Below are 15,003 nucleotides of genomic sequence, written 5' to 3'. Positions count from 1 at the left end.
CCCGCAGGTTTTGGTCTCTTTCCACCCCTGCTCAAACATAAGGACAGTGGGATCAGCTCACACACACCTGCATTTCCCTGTATCAGGTGCTGCATCTGCTCTGAAAACCCTCGAATGCTCCGTACCCACATCAGCCCCTGCTGCAGACATCACCCACCGGGCTGGCAGGTTGCTGCTGGCCATGCAGCATCCTCCTGCTGCGTTTCAGATGTTTCACCTGCAGCTTTCTGCCTTTCTTCTGCTGCAGGGGAGCTGTCCTTGCAGACCTGCAGGCAGGGTTGGTGGTCTCACTGCGCTGGGGGATCTGCCAGCGCCTCCCAACATTGCCTGCACAGGGTCTGGCACCAAGCAGGCCCCTCGCCACCTCCTGCTCTACTCAGCGCGGTCAGGTCACAGCCCTGTATTAGGAAGAAAAATCAACATGCTTAGGCAGAGGCACAAAAAGTTGAAGGAGGACAAAAATCACAGCCTAGCAAAAGTTAGGAGGTGAGAAAAGATAACTAAAGGACATGAGATGATCAGAAAAGGAAACCCCCCACACTTCACCAAGGTTGGGCACGTGAACAGCGGGCAAGCTGCAAAGAAAAATCCCAGAAAATGGACCTGAGGCAGTGGGGAGAGCAAAGGGTGAGGGAGGAGGAAGCTCCACTTCTGGCCCTTGGGCAAGCAGCAAGGACCTGCATTCCTTCATAACCACCAACTGAGGGGAATTACGTGCCTCTGCAGCTTCTAAAACATTTGTGCCTTTGAAAACACAGGCAGAGGCCACTTTTTTTCCCTGCTGCTCATCAGCGTTTCCTCCAGAAGCCTCCAAAGTCCCGTCTGCTGGTCTGGGGGAATTCTGCAGCATCCCAGGTCCAAGCATTTTAAAAAAACTTCCAGAGTGAACTTCCGTGTATATGTACACATCACATGGGGACGCTCGCCTCATGAAACACCCTTTCTTCCCTCTCCTGCTGCAGATCCTCAGCTGGGCTGTCTGTAGGTGCCAGGGAAACCTGCAGTGCAGCTGCAGCGTTGTTCCCCCATTGTCCTCCCTGTCAACAGACGAGGTGGATCAGTATCCACAGCAACAGTTATCAAGGAGCTGATTCTGTGTTTTTTTTTGTTGATTGTTGGTGGTTTTTTTTCCTTTTTCTCCCAGATGAGGAGCTCTAGAGATGCTTGTTTTAGTCATATAACCATCCTGTGGAACATGTGTCCGGGTGTTTGTCAGCGGAGCAGGGGGGATCCCAGCCAGGAGGTTTGAAATCCAGAGACAATCCTTGCCCTACAGCGATTGGACCCCTTTCAGGGTAGTTCTCCAAGTCAAAGCTGAAACTAGAAGCTAAGGAAAGGGCAAGGAGCCCCAGGTTTGGCCTGGTTCATGGCGAGGAGGTGAAGCTGGCCACCTGAGCCCAGCAGGTGTGCCCTTCGTCAGCCCCTAACAGGGCAGTGAGGGCTCTGCTGCTCTGTCCCCAGGCACAAGCTGCCCTAGGCATGAACACGGGTGTCAGTTTGACCTTCAGAACATGACCAGAGGATTGCAGCCTGTAGGAACATAGAGCATCAGGTATCTTGTGGCACGTAATCCAGCCTAGCATCCTGCTGCAGAGCAACCTGGGACGTTAAACTCCAGAGAAAGGCAAAAAACAAACTGAGACGACCCAAAGCAGAATCCACAAGTCACCACCACCTTCTTACCTCGTCCAAAGGAAAACTTCCAGCATTGATTTGGGCTGAAGTTATCTTACTGATAAACCTCAGCAGCGCTTTCATTGATGCCAAAGAGAAAGCATGGCATTTGTCATCTTTCCACGATGCACAAAAGACAGTGAAAGCAAGCAAGGTTCAGAGATTTAGTTATTTTTTATTATTTTTTCCCTCCACAGGACAGCATTCGGGCTGTGGGAACTGTGTCTTTGCAAGCCCCAGCAAATATCTGGCTGTTCTCTGGCACGCAGTTGTGCTTAATGTGGATCATCTCACCCAGAAGGAACTTCTAGCTTCCTCCAGGATCACTGAGCACCTAGGGCTGTGAGCTGGGCTGGTTCTCTCTGAGACTGCTTGTGCCAGGACAAGGAAGCTGCCTGGAGGAAGCAGCCCAGGAGAGGGCAAACCCAGCTCTCTCACTGGCAGCAGTGCTGGCATTTCACTCAAGACCAACGGAATCAGGAAAAAGAGCACACACCTGTGTCTGTATCCTCATGTCTGGGCACTTCATGGTGACAAAGAGAAGGGAAAGAAGGAAAAGGGTAAATGGTCCTGGTCCCACCTCAGCATCTCCCTGTGCCCCAGCAGTGCGCTCTGTCGTGAATGGATGCGGAGGGGAGGTGCGTGCACAGGACCTGCACCAGAAGCCCAGCAGAGGCCAGTGAGCTGGAAGGTCTTCAGACAACCCCGCAGTGCTACGTGCCCCTGCTCCACAGCAATTTTCCATTTCCAGAGTCTTTCGTCCTGAGCTGAATGACTCAAATCCAGAATTGTCATATTTTTAAAGCCTAATAGAAGTAACTTCCAAAGCTACTTGCTCTTGTCCTCGGTTAAATGTGTTTAAAACCAAATTAGTACAAGAATCTGAGATTTTTCTTCATTCAGTAAAGCATGGGTTGGAATTTTGTTTGTTTGTTTTCAAACAATGGGTTTTTCTACAAGAGAAGAGAAAAAAGTGTTAATGGAAATTGCAGTGCACAATGAACCAAACCTGAAGAAAAAAAAAAAAAAAGTATTGTGAAGTCTTACAGATTCCAAAAGCTTATCTCGCTATTTTGCTGCTGTGGTTTTCATTTCTGATACTTACTACCCCTCTCTTCTCCCCAAATCATTTTGTTTGTTTGTCTGCTTTGCAAGCTTTTTCTGGTGTCGGCACAAACCAGAAGGAAGCTCACAGCACTGCCCCACGGGCAGCCGTGGTGGGCACGGGGGCACATGGCGGGGACCCTGGCCAACCGCTGCCACCACGTGAGATGCAGGAGACAAACCTGAGCCCAAAAACGTCACTCACACAAGACCACTGAGAGCTTCCCTGTCACACAGGGTCAGACTCACCCTCTCCAGCCCAGCTCCTGGAGCACTCATTTTTCCCGGAACAGAAGGTGACAGGGTCACGCTGCCCTTGGAGCTTGTGGCCGTGTTGATCTCAGCAGGAGGCTGGGACTGGTGTCAGGGGAAGGCAAATGAAGAAGCAGGGGAAGACCCAGAGCTCAGCCCGGGCTGGGAGGCTGCATTTACGAGGTCCCCGCGGGACATTGAGGACCCCACAGGGCAGTCACTGAATGGTTAAATGGGGACAGAGCGGGAGGCTTTGGGGCAGAAACCCAGGCGGTGCTGGCAGTTGCAGGAAGACCCTGAGTTGTTCGTTCCCTGCCAGAAACCTCAGGGGCAATGGGTCCATGGGTGGTGGAACCAGCACCTGGCATCAGCACAGCACATCGGAGGCCTGGGCCCTGTGCCACAGGGATGGGCTTCTGTGAATCTCTCCTCTCTCGCCACGAGAGCCAACGAACCTCCTTCGTATGCAAGTCCCGACCCAGAAGGCAATAACAATTTTCCTGCAAGTGGGTGAGAGAGGAGGAACAAGGAAAGAAAGACGATATCCACAGGTGTGATTACAGCTGTTGGCATGGCTTTATTTTAAAGCCTAGCAACCCCAGGCAGTCACATTTGGGATCCTCCTGTGCTGCGCTTTCATTTCCCTAAAGTCTTTTTTTCGGAGCTACAGTCTCCTGCCTCACCACATGCCTACCTGCTTGTTCATCCCATTTTATCCCCATTTCATCCACCTCAGCTGTATGAATCGCAGTCTTCCAGGATCAGCTTCTAGATCCTCTACTGTGCCTTTATAGCACTGCCCCGGTAGGATCTGGCCTCAGCTGGGGCTTCTGTGCTGCCCTCTCGCACAGGACAATCCAGCTGTGGAGGAGAAGGGTGGCTGCGTAGGCATGAAAAACAGCTTCAGGCAAGGAATGCTGCTTCATTGAGGTCTCACTTCCAGGTCTGACAATGCCCTGCTGGCTCCTGTAGGTCCAACGAGGGATCCTGTCCTTGCAGACACCGTGTCCTCCTTGCTGCAGAGAGGAGCAATGGCAGGGGCAGCTTTCCAGGGGTCCCTGGGGCTGCCGAACTGACTGGCCAACACCAAGCTTCTGGCGGCTCCATCCCCAAGGCCAGCTCTGCCTGACTTGCAGGCTGGATGAAACCTCCCAAAACATCAACAGCAGAAGTGACTGGAAGGCATAGAAACGCACAGCTACTGTGTTCTGATGTAATTTCACTCAATCTCAGCTTGGTCTGGCCGGGTACCCACAGGACACATGGTGGGAGGCCAGAGAAGGCTCCCAGACACCCTTTTCTAGGTGTTTCCCTTTTCTAGGTGCCAGCACAGGGCTGAGTGATGGCTAAGGGCAGGAGAGCAGGGGGCTGCTAGATGGAGGGCAGGTGGGTGGGGGTCCCAGCAGGAGGCCCATGCTGTGATCCTGGTGGTTTAACACCTGTGAGCTGGAAGAGAGCTGGGAGAACCATTCAGAGCCTGTTGAGGAGCACAACCAAGCACAAAGCAGCTGCTTTTTGAGTAACAGAGAAGCTGGGGTGCTTCAGACCGGAGGGAGGCAAGGGAGGGCTGAGGTCTGAAGCCATTGGTGACCTGGGGATGGGCAGAGGACCAGGGGCTCCTGTCACCCCTAGCACAAGAAGAGGGGCAGCCCAAACAACGCCAGCCTGAGACAGCTTCAGAAAAAGCAAAAAGGGCTTCTCCACCTCACCTGTGGCAGGGGACTCATTGCTACGGGACACTGCAGGTGCTGATGGTTAACAGCGGATCAAAAGAAGATTGATAAATCACAGGTTTATCCACTGATGGTTATTACATGGATAAAAAGCCCTTAGGGAGGAGGATTTACTGCCCCAAAGGGTGTAAGAACCTTAATTGACATGGGACAGGCAGGGTGGCTCCATGATCCCAAGATGAAGGGATGGGCCACCACTGTTTAAAACTCATTGCTGCTGGGTGAGCTCAGCCTGGGGTCAGGGCGAGGCAAAGCACCTCCTGAGCTGGACGCATCCCTAGAAAGCCCATCTCCATGTGGCACTGCGTAGTATGGGGACAGAGGAGGCAACTGCCAAATCCTTTGGCTGGGACACCTGTGTACCCGATGCCTGACCACCTCCCTGTTTCCTCACTGGCTGACTACAGTTTCACAAGCTACTCCTTGCTCCTCTATACCATATATGTACATTTTTTATTTTTTTAACCCTTTAATTTCTTTCTTTTCCTCTTTTTTTTTTTTTCCCCCTTTCTTACATTTTGAGAACCTGTGATCTTTGTTTTACTGTTCTCACACTGCTCATCCTGCTTTTCTCAAGCTTTCACCTTATTTTGGAACAGCGATGCCTTCTACTGCCCACTTACCTATTTAGCGTTTCTCCTTATTATGACTGCACAACTACCTTGGCATACAGAAAAGTAATTTTCTACTGCAAAAATACAACTTAGTTTCTCACACCAAGAACCCGGCAGAGATCAGGAGAGGCTCCAGGCATGTTCACAGCATTCCTCTACCTTCACCTCCTATCGCTGTGGGACTTCCTTAGCCTTGTCCAGGTTATTACAACTTCTTGAGCGTTTAACCAAGACCCTTCACTGGCTAAACCAAGCCCTGGCTGCAGCCATCTGCTCAGCCCATGGGTGCTGAGACCTCAGGGAAGGCTGAGCCCTTCCACTGCTCCAACCACTGCACCAAGGCCCTCCCTAAATTAGTTTGTGCTGCACCAGGTCAGCTCTTCTGGATGCCCCTCGCCCACCAGTGCCATGCGTGGGGCTTTCTGTGAGCTCTGGCACCGTGGTTAGTCAAAGGCCATGGCACGTGCTGCCCGGGGGCACACCGCCTGCACCTCAGTATTTTGGAAGCCTCCAGGGTGAGACACCACCGTCCTCGCTGGGGGCCACAGCCTGGGTGCTTTACACGGAGCTGATTCCCTTGCCCAGCTAAATCTCAACCAGACGTTATCACCACCAGCCCACTCGGCAGTGCCACGACAGTGGTTTGGGGAGGTCCTTTTGGTGTTTTTTTTTAGCACCCCAAACCTTCTGGCGCAATGCACACCGCCCTGGGCCCTTGCCTTGGGTGCGTAACAGCACGCAGTGAGGGGAACCACAACCACTGCCCTCAGGAAAGGCAATCCAAGCAGAGAGCAGCCTGCCTGCAGCTTGCCACCAGCCAAGGCACAAGCTGGGAACACGAATTGTCGCTCACAGCAAGAGGCCGTGGAGGACAAAGCGTCTGCAGCCAGCCGTGATGTCTCTTTGCTCCGGTCCTCACCTCCTGTGCAGATGACATGGTTCTTCCACGCTGCTTCGTTATTCCAATTAGCAACAGCTACGGGCTGAGGCTGTGGGGCAGAGGTTGGCTAGAAGCAGAAGTGAAAGGGACAGAAATAGGGTGCCTGGGTGCTGGGGGGATGGAAGGAGAGCGGCTGGGCTCCACCACGGGCAGGACAGCCACCCGGCTGCTGGGGGCAGGAGGGAGGTGGGGAAGGGGGCAGCTGGTCCAGCTGGAGCCTCCTGAGGTGGCCGGGGAAGCAGGCAGAGCTGGCCCGGCACAGGAGGAAGCCATTTGCTCAGTATTTTAGCCAGCCTTCATGTAGGAGAGGCAAACAGCACTTTGTCTATACCCACAAGTCCTCCCCAGGCTGGAAAACAGGTCAAACATCCTGCAAAGCAGGTTTGCTGGGGTTTCTACAGACAACAAACCACCAACCTGGAGACAAGCACAGGTAGCTCACCAGCTCTCTGTGCAGCTGTTCCTTCTTCCCACCCTCTTACTTTTGCAAATGTTTGAACTGGATGTGGCTGTGGGCATGCCTCAATCAAGGACCTTGGGCGTGCAGCCCCCAGAGACCCCTGGCAAGGGGCCTGTGGCTCTGCAAAGTGGCTTCCAGGAGGATTTGTTCCCTCAGCTCCCCAGGGACAGAGGGGTGGCTGGGCAGGCTGTAGCTCCCCAAGCTCTCTTTCTCACCCTGCCCCATGTTGGGTGTGATGCTCACCCTGTCCCACTCTTCAGGAACCTCCCCGATCGCTACTATTGTCCAGAGAGACATGGCATGGGCCAGCTCCCTCAGCACCCTCCAGTGCATCCCACTGGGTCCTGTTCACTGGACCCAGTTCAGCTCACCCCTGACGTACTGCACTTAACAAAATTAACCTTGTTTTGGTTTCCTTCCTCATTCCAGCCTGGCTCAGCCACTCCATGAGCTGGTGGAGATGCTGGGGCTTTCCAGAGGTGTAAATTCCCAGATGTCGCAACCTGCGGCATCCCCCTGTGCCGCCCAGGGCCAGATTCTTGGGTCCAGGGAACCTCCTGGATGCTCAGTGAGGGAGGCCACCCACATCTTCACCCACTGCCTGCGGCTGCCATAGCTCCTTTCATTTTCACTTCGCTCCTCACCAGGTTTTGGGGAACTATGCAGCTCTGCCCTCAGCCCCGGCAGCGAGCCCAGGCGCTGCCTGCAGCAGCAGCACCCTCAGAAGGGAGCCAGAGGAGGTGTTTTTCCAGGCTGGGCACCACACACAGCGCACGAAGCCCGGGCAGCTCCTGGTGTCCTGGCCCTGCTCGCTCCGGTGAGTGCACAACGGGAGCCCCTGGGCGCAGAGCTGGGGCTTGGCTTTGGTGAGGGGAGCGGGGTGGCCGGCAAGGCTCTGTCTTGCCAGCCCATTTGGGCACTCGGGGTGTGGAGGAACCTCCACAGATGCACACGAAGGACCTGGAAGCTTTGTTGCAAGCCTCGGGGTGCCGGCTGAGCTCTGCATGTGCGCGTTCGCTCCTCACCACCGTGCCGACGTGGGTCCTGGGGGCCGCAGCTGCTGCTGACCCCCCCCCTTGTGCTGTAGATGTCTCAGGAACCGCAGCGCTGGAGCAGCCCCGCTGCCCTGCTCATCCCCAAGCCCCGGGAAGGGCGGGCGCAGCGTGCGGTGTACGTCCTCCTGGCCACCTGCACCGCGGCGCTGTGCCTGGCTGGGGAGCCCCTGTCCCCCGCTGCCCACCGCCTGTCCGCTCACCTGGCCGCCCTGCAGATCGGGGCCCTGCTCAAGGGCTGCTGCTGCCTGGCAGAGGAGATCTTCCACCTCCAGTCCAGGTGAGGCACCTCGGGGACACCACAAGGCCGCGGAGCACTGCGGGGAAATCTGCTGCTTGTTTCCGTCCCCACGGGTGCCCCCACAGCTGCTCGCTGCCATCCTCGCTGCTCCCGACTCTCCCGTCCACCTCTTCTCCTCCTGCCCTTCCCCGTGCCCCTGTGGACCTATCCGTGGTCACTTGCTGCTGTCCCTTTTCCCTGGGGCAGAAATCACAGCCCCAGCTTTCCCCCACCATCAGCTTCTGGGGTGCATGGGAATTTGGGGGATCATCCCCCCTTGGCGTCCAGCCCCACACTGCTCCCCTCCAGGCCCACGAGTGCTGCTGGAGACTCAAGGTCCTTCCTGACCAGGGGCTGCAGGGCTCTGTGCTGCTCCAGGAGGCCTGGCGGGGAGGTGGGAGCAGCCCTTGCTGGACACCCCACAAGGTGTCCACCCTCCTCGCGCCCTCCCTCTCCCACCCAGATACCGCGGCAGCTTCTGGAGGGCCCTGAGCGCCTGCTTCCCACCACGCTGGCACCTGGCCCTGCTGCTCGTCGGTGGCTCAGCCTACCTGGACCTGCAGCAGGGAGAGAGGCTCAGCCCCCACCTTGCCCTGACCTGCTTGTGCCACCTCCTCGCCCTCGCCCTGGGGCTCCAGGTAAGGCACCGGCACCCTGCGCCTGCCCGCGCTCCCCGGGGATGCTCAGCACACGGTGCGGGGTGCCTGGCTCTGTACCTGCAGTACAGCCGCCCGCACGCTGCCCTGCTGCGGGAGGGACAAATTCTGCCTGTTTTGGCTCAGCCCTGCAGAGATGATGCCCTGGGCAGCACCCTGCCAGGCGTCCATCCGGAGGGCCCCGTGCCCCTGCGGTCAGTGAAAGCAGCCGCCCCGTGGCACGGGCACCGGCCCCGCACAGCCAGGGCCCTGCAGGGATGACAAACGGGGCTTACGTCTGTTAATTAATGCAGTTCTTGGTGGAAAGGGCAGCCCATGAGGTCTGCAAAGGCTTGACTCATCACCAGAACGCAGTGAGTGCCGAGCTCCAGGTCCCTCTGCGGTGGTGGAGCGGATAGGGGACCCCACAGGCCACCCAGGGGTCCCCACTGAGAGCCGGGTGCTGCCGGAGAGCCGGGCACTCTGCTGCCACTTCCTCTCCTCCGCCTTCTTCTCACATCTTTCTCTCCTTGCCTCTGCAGAAGCCCTCGGCGGTGGAGATCTCTGAGATGACCGAGAGGTCCCAGCAGAACGTCGCTCACGGGCTTGCCTGGTCTTACTATGTGGGGTACCTGAAAATAGTTCTGCCACGTACGTGGCTGTTCCCCGGCGTTATCAGATAAGCCTAGAGCAGAGCAGCAGGGAGCAGGCTCCAAAGCAGCTTTCCTCACGCAGGCACCCTTGTCCCATGCTCTCTCCCCCCAGGCATAAAGGAGTCTATGGAGGAAATCAGCAGAGCCAACCTCAACGTGTGGGCATGCAGGGAGACCTGGAAGCTCCACATCTTGATCCCGCTGAGCTGTAACATCTGGGATGACCTGGAGAAAGCTGACAGCAATATCCAGTACCTGACAGACCTCACAGAAACCACCCTGACCCGAGGCGGCATCAAAAAAAGGGTCTACAAGCACAGCCTCTACGCTATCAGGGATGGGGACAACCAGGTATGCCGGGGGCAGCCCCACTGCAGCACTCAGCACGCCCAAAGGTCTTTGTGGCCTCAGATCCCAGACCAAAAGGAGCTGTAAGGGCAGGACAGAGACCCTGCTCTGTTAGAAACACCCAGCTTCCAGCAGTCTCCCATCAGATGGGGAGGTCCTGCCCATGTTCCCCTCCCTCCTGGCCCCTTCCTCCTGGCTGCACGCTCCCCATCTCAGCCCTGCAGGCATCTGGGGCTGGCTTACCCCCTCCTGGAGTTGATTGGAGTCCAGAAAACTGCAGAGAGCTGAACAGAAAGAAAAAATAAAAATAAAAAAAAGGAGTGGATGTCAGGTCTGCAGCATCACTTCCCCTCTTCCCATGGGATGGAGGAATATTTCCTTCTGTTAAGAAAAGGTGCCTGAAAATGCCCATGTGATTTCCCCTGGGAACCCCATTCCCAGGCTGGGCCCTCAGCCCCCTGCAGTGCCTTCATCTCCTTCCACGTCCCCAGGCACCCTCAGCTCAGGCTGCACCTCGGTCCTGCCGACACATCTGGGGATGGAGGCACGGGCACAGCCGTGCTTCTCACGGGGGTGCTTCTCCTTTGCCTTCTGATGGTGGCAGCGCCTTGAATCTCTCCTAAGCTGTGTTGTTGACCACCCTCCTCCTAGCTGTACACTCACCTTGCCAATATCTATCCTCCTCCCGTGTCCCTGCTCTCCATCAGGGTGCTCAGACATCTCTAGCAGAGGAGCCCCCAAGAGGGCACCATGGCACGCAAACAAGGGGCATCTCCATGGGGACCCAACCTCCAGGGGGAAACTGCCCCCAGGCTGTGCCTCACCAAAGCTCTCCAAGCCCCAAAACTTGGGACGTGGCACTGCCAGGTCCCTGCCTGGCCGCTCGCTCCCTCCCCATGCAGCAGGACTGGGGGACGCCAGCGGCCGCAGCCCTCGCCTCCCGCCCCGCAGGCCAGGCACTGTGCGGTGGAGTTCGCCACGCCGCTGCAGACGCTCTATGCCATGTCTCAGGACGAGTGCGCTGCCTTCAGCCGGGACGACCGCCTGGAGCAGGCCAAGCTTTTCTACAGGACCTTGGAGGAGATCCTGAGAGGCTCCAGGGAGTGCACAGGAACCTACCGGCTCATTGCATACAAGGGTGAGCGAGCGGGGGATGAGGGCTGAGGTGCCCAGCACGGCGGCCGTGCTCTCCAGCCTCTTGTGTGTTGTTGGATCGGGGCAGGCAAGGGGAAATCTGCAGGATCTCTGCAGATCTGGTAGGATACTGGTCCCTGCTCAAGTCCCCCCAGGCCCCTGAGTTGAGCAGTCTTTGGCTGTGGCAGCAAGATGCTCCCGCAAACATTAGATATTACATCAGCCTTCCAGGGGAAGGAGCAGGCGCTGTCACTGCTGATTTTGCTGGGAGAAGTGTCTGGGGCCATCCAGCCCCCCAGCAGCACGCGTGAAGCTCCACGGCACTCCCCAGGGCGGGAGCCTTCCCCTTCACCCTTTCATTTCCCATTTCTCCACCTCTGCCAGGACAGCGGGGCTTGACAACAGCTTGCTGCTTCTTGCCGAAACAAGAAAATTCTCGTCATTATTTTTTTTTTTCAGAGAAATTCAGTGCTCTCCCTGTCTGGGAGCAGCGTTTCCATCCAGCAAGGTAGTTCCTACCACAGTAGGCACTACTGAGAGCCCAGCACATGGTGCCTGTGCTTTACTCTCCTTCCTGCGCTTTGTGTTTTATTTTATTTGTTCTGGTGTGAGGAAAAGGGAAGTGGGAGCCATATTCTGACTTTTCAGGAAATTCTGCATCTTTTGGGGCATCTCTCACAGATGGCTCCCTGCCCAGACCCCTGCCTCAGGCCAGACCATGAAGGATGCTTTCATCTTTCTTCTCTTCCAGAGCTGATAGAAGCCGAGCCCCACTTCTTGTCCAGAGAGATCCTCTGGCACCTGCGGCAGCAGCAGCAGGAGGAGTTCACGGTGTACGAGGGGAGCCCCCCGCGCACCCTGGCCACGGCCCTGGGCTCAACAGATCTCAGCCTCCAGATCAGTGCCTCCGACCTGCCCCAGCCCCTGCGGAGCGACCACCCCTGAGGCCCCCGTCCTGCAGCAGGAGCCCTGCACCCGGAGCTCCCATGCTTCACATTTACAGCTGACCCAAACCACAGCCCTGTTCCATTTCCTTTGTTTCGTTGTATATTTCTGATATATTATATAGAGAATCGGAATCACAGAATCATCTAGGTTGGAAGAGACCTCCAAGATCGCCCAGTCCAACCTCTGACCTAACACTAACCAGTCCTCCACTAAACCATATCACCGAGCTCTACATCTAAACGTCTTTTAAAGACCTCCAGGGATGGTGACTCCACCACTTCCCTGAATACACATTATTATTTTATTGTTTTTATTTTTTAATCTGCTTCAATTTTTATCATATAAAGCCCTTTTCTCTGGGACAAGTTGGTGATCACAAGTCCTGGGAATGGCACACAGCCTGCCCTCGGGCACCCTGCAGGGCCCTGCACGTGTAGGTGTGCGCTGGGCCCTGGCAATCCTGGCTTTTTAAGGGACTGACTTTGGGTATTCCTGCTGGCCCCAGGCAGGGGCTCAGCCTGTGCCCTGTTCCTGGCCCTCAGCTGCCCGGCTCCTTTTTGCAGCTCCCATCCCAGAGATGCTGGATGCACCTCACTCATCCCACGGCTCCCAAAGGAAGACGTGCAGACAGCCCAGGACAGCTCGCAGCTCACGGGGCTGGGAACGGCCGTGGCAGCATTTCAGCAGGAATACAGGTGCCCTGCCAGGCCCCAAGCCCCGTGCTTCAGTGGTCCTGACTGAGAAAAACTACGTGGCTGGACGTGGATGTCTCTGCTTCCTCAGGCACATGGGGGAACAGCTTTGGTGATGGCTGGGGCTCCCAGCGGGCACGAAGGCAGCTCCAGAGGGCAACGTGGCACAGCAGAGGGGCTGAGGAGCAGCCTTGCTGCACTGCTCCAGTGCTGCAGCGTGAAGGGCTCCAGCACGACGGCGCTGCTTCAGCCTTGTCTGCTCCGCAGAGGCAGCATTGGACTCGCCTCCGTGCCACCCCGTGCCCCCCTCTGAGCGCAGGGAGAAAAGCCTGGGTGCAAACCGAGGCACAGAAAGCCCGTAACCTAGCACCTAACCACCCTGTGAAGCCTCTGGGACCACTCTCCCGACCTGATGAGCACAATGTGGGGACACCTTCTGCACCCCAAGGGTGACCCCCTCTTTAAGGGATCAACTGCAGCTGGCTCCTTTCCCACCTAAAGCCAGTTAAGAAATAGCTCCTGCTCATTCTGCCTCACCTCAGCTTTCCTTCCCAGGACAAAGCTGCTCGTGGCTAGCAGCTGCCTCTCAGCAAAGCAGCCCAGGCAAACGAGAGAGCTCCGTCTGTCATGCACCAGGAAGGACAAGATGGGAAATGCTTCTCCCCAGCTCCAGCAAGCTTACAGAAGAGATCTGTCTGCACATCGGTCCCGCTGGGATTTCGAATTGGAACCCACTGCAGGATTTGGTAAACCTTAATCCGAAGCCTAATCTCTGGGTATTGCATCTGCAGAAAAACCAGAAGTGACAGATGAAAGGTGAGGGACCCCTCAATGGCAGCGGGAGCACACACTCCTCGTGCAGAGAGTCCTGGACCGAGGGGTCTGGTCCCAGTGCTCCTGACACTGCTCAAGAGCAAACCAGGGCCAAGCAAATAAATGGCAAGGTGACAGCCTTCGCTGGCAGAGCATGGCAGGCAGGGCTGACAGAGGCAGGAACAGCAAGCCCCAGAAGGAAGGGGAAGGTCGCTGCCCAAGCTGGCAAGCAGAAGATAGCCATTAGGGACAGCCGTTAGGGATGGTTCTCCCTCAGCCTCCCTAACAGCACTAATTGCCCAAGTTTTTGCACTAATTGCAGCTTTCTCTGTCAGCCCTGACCCAGGGTTGCCCAGCTTGTGGGTGGGTAAAGGTGCTGCAGGGCGTCAGCAGCACAGCCTGGCCTGCTGCTGGCTGGCACTGGCAAAGTGGTGGCACCCCCAGCAGCTGTTGTCACCAGCGTGCCTGCTGGCAGGAGGGGACAAAAGCCCCCGATATCCCTGGGCATCCCCTGGGGCCTGGGCACAGCCATGCTTCAGCAATACCCATGCCACAGCACCCTGACTGCCAGCAGGAGTTAGGTCTGTGCAGGGGGCACAAAATCCTAAACCTGAGCAGCTGAGCACAAGCCCTGGGGGCCAGAAGCACGGCCGGGAGAGGTGCCTGGCACTGTGCTGCGAGCCCCAGCTGGGATGGAGTTAAGTTTTCCTGCAGTGGCCCATACAGCACCATGTCACACCGATGCTTTGTCTACTGCTGAGCAGTGCTGGCACAGCACCAGGACTCTCTCCAAGCCCCCCGGGGCCAGCAGGCTGGGGTGGGCAAGAGGTGGGGAGGGGACGTGGCCAGGGCAGCTGACCTAAACCAACCAAAGGGATACCCCGTGCCGTATGGGGTCACACTCAGCAACAAATCTGGGAGAGGGGAAGGAGAGGGAGGGCTCTCGTTATGAAGACACCTGCCCTGACCAGTATCGAGGCCCTGCATCCCAGGAGATGGCCAGACTTTGCTTGTTGATGAGAAGTAGAGAATATTTCTTTCCTTCTCTCTGTGCTTTTCTTTTTCCTTTTTTTTTTTTTTCTTTCCTTTTCCCTTTAATTAAATTACCCTTATCTCAATCCATGAGCCTTGTTTTTTGTTTTTTGTTTTTTGTTTTTTCCCAGCATCCTTGCTTCCTCCCCCTCTCTTCCTCCGAGGAGGGGGAGAGAGAGAGAGGTTGTGGGGGAGCTTGGCTGCCCAGCAGGTTGTAGAACAACCACAGGCAGGCAAGCCAGAAAGCCCCTCTTTGGGGTCTCCTGCTTACAGGGGTGATGGGACGGGCCTGGGGGTGAGCAGGGAGGTACAGTCACAGTCAGGGTGCAGGGGAGGAAGGTTCAGCCAGGCACAGTCTGGCTCAGCCAGGATTGGGGCCAGGGGTTGAGCTTGGACGCTCAAGGCAAAGGCAAGGCTTCGCACAGCTCTTCCTCGCATCCCATCTGGTTTTGTTAGTGCCATTTGGATATAAATAAACCCAGCTCCTGTTTGTTCAGAACCGCGGAGTTTGCCAGGTTGGCAGTTCTTTCTGAGGCATGCTTTGGTCTTCTCTCCTTGTGGGTGATCAGAAATTCGGCTGTTAGCTGCCTGGAAGGAGCCAGTCCTGTGCCATGGAGCAGAGGCTCCTTTTCTGACCTC

At 56.4% G+C, this 15,003-nt stretch overlaps 1 protein-coding gene across 1 annotated transcript; it reads left to right on the top strand.

Moving 5' to 3' along the window:
* Positions 1-7,498: 7,498 nt before the first annotated feature.
* STING1 (stimulator of interferon response cGAMP interactor 1) lies at positions 7,499-13,552 on the top strand. Its single transcript, XM_082771682.1, has 7 exons — positions 7,499-7,594; positions 7,865-8,109; positions 8,573-8,747; positions 9,287-9,395; positions 9,510-9,748; positions 10,697-10,883; positions 11,631-13,552. The coding sequence occupies exons 2-7, from the start codon at positions 7,865-7,867 to the stop codon at positions 11,822-11,824; spliced, it is 1,149 nt and encodes a 382-aa protein (XP_082627808.1). The 5' UTR covers positions 7,499-7,594; the 3' UTR covers positions 11,825-13,552.
* The last annotated feature ends 1,451 nt before the right edge of the window (positions 13,553-15,003 follow it).

This window comes from Aythya marila (assembly GCF_965140915.1).
Source record: "Aythya marila genome assembly, chromosome: 14".
In the NCBI taxonomy this organism is placed as follows: Eukaryota; Metazoa; Chordata; class Aves; order Anseriformes; family Anatidae; genus Aythya; species Aythya marila.
Note: the sequence above shows the minus strand (reverse complement) of the source record. Positions and strands in the feature narration are given on the sequence as shown.

Excerpts from the sequence above, each read along its gene's own strand:
- STING1 (XM_082771682.1), top strand. The coding sequence starts at position 7,865 with ATGTCTCAGGAACCGCAGCGCTGGAGCAGCCCCGCTGCCCTGCTCATC. Across the intron at positions 8,748-9,286 it reads CCCTCGCCCTGGGGCTCCAG|AAGCCCTCGGCGGTGGAGAT; the intron begins GTAAGGCACCGG and ends TTGCCTCTGCAG. Across the intron at positions 9,749-10,696 it reads TCAGGGATGGGGACAACCAG|GCCAGGCACTGTGCGGTGGA; the intron begins GTATGCCGGGGG and ends CCCGCCCCGCAG.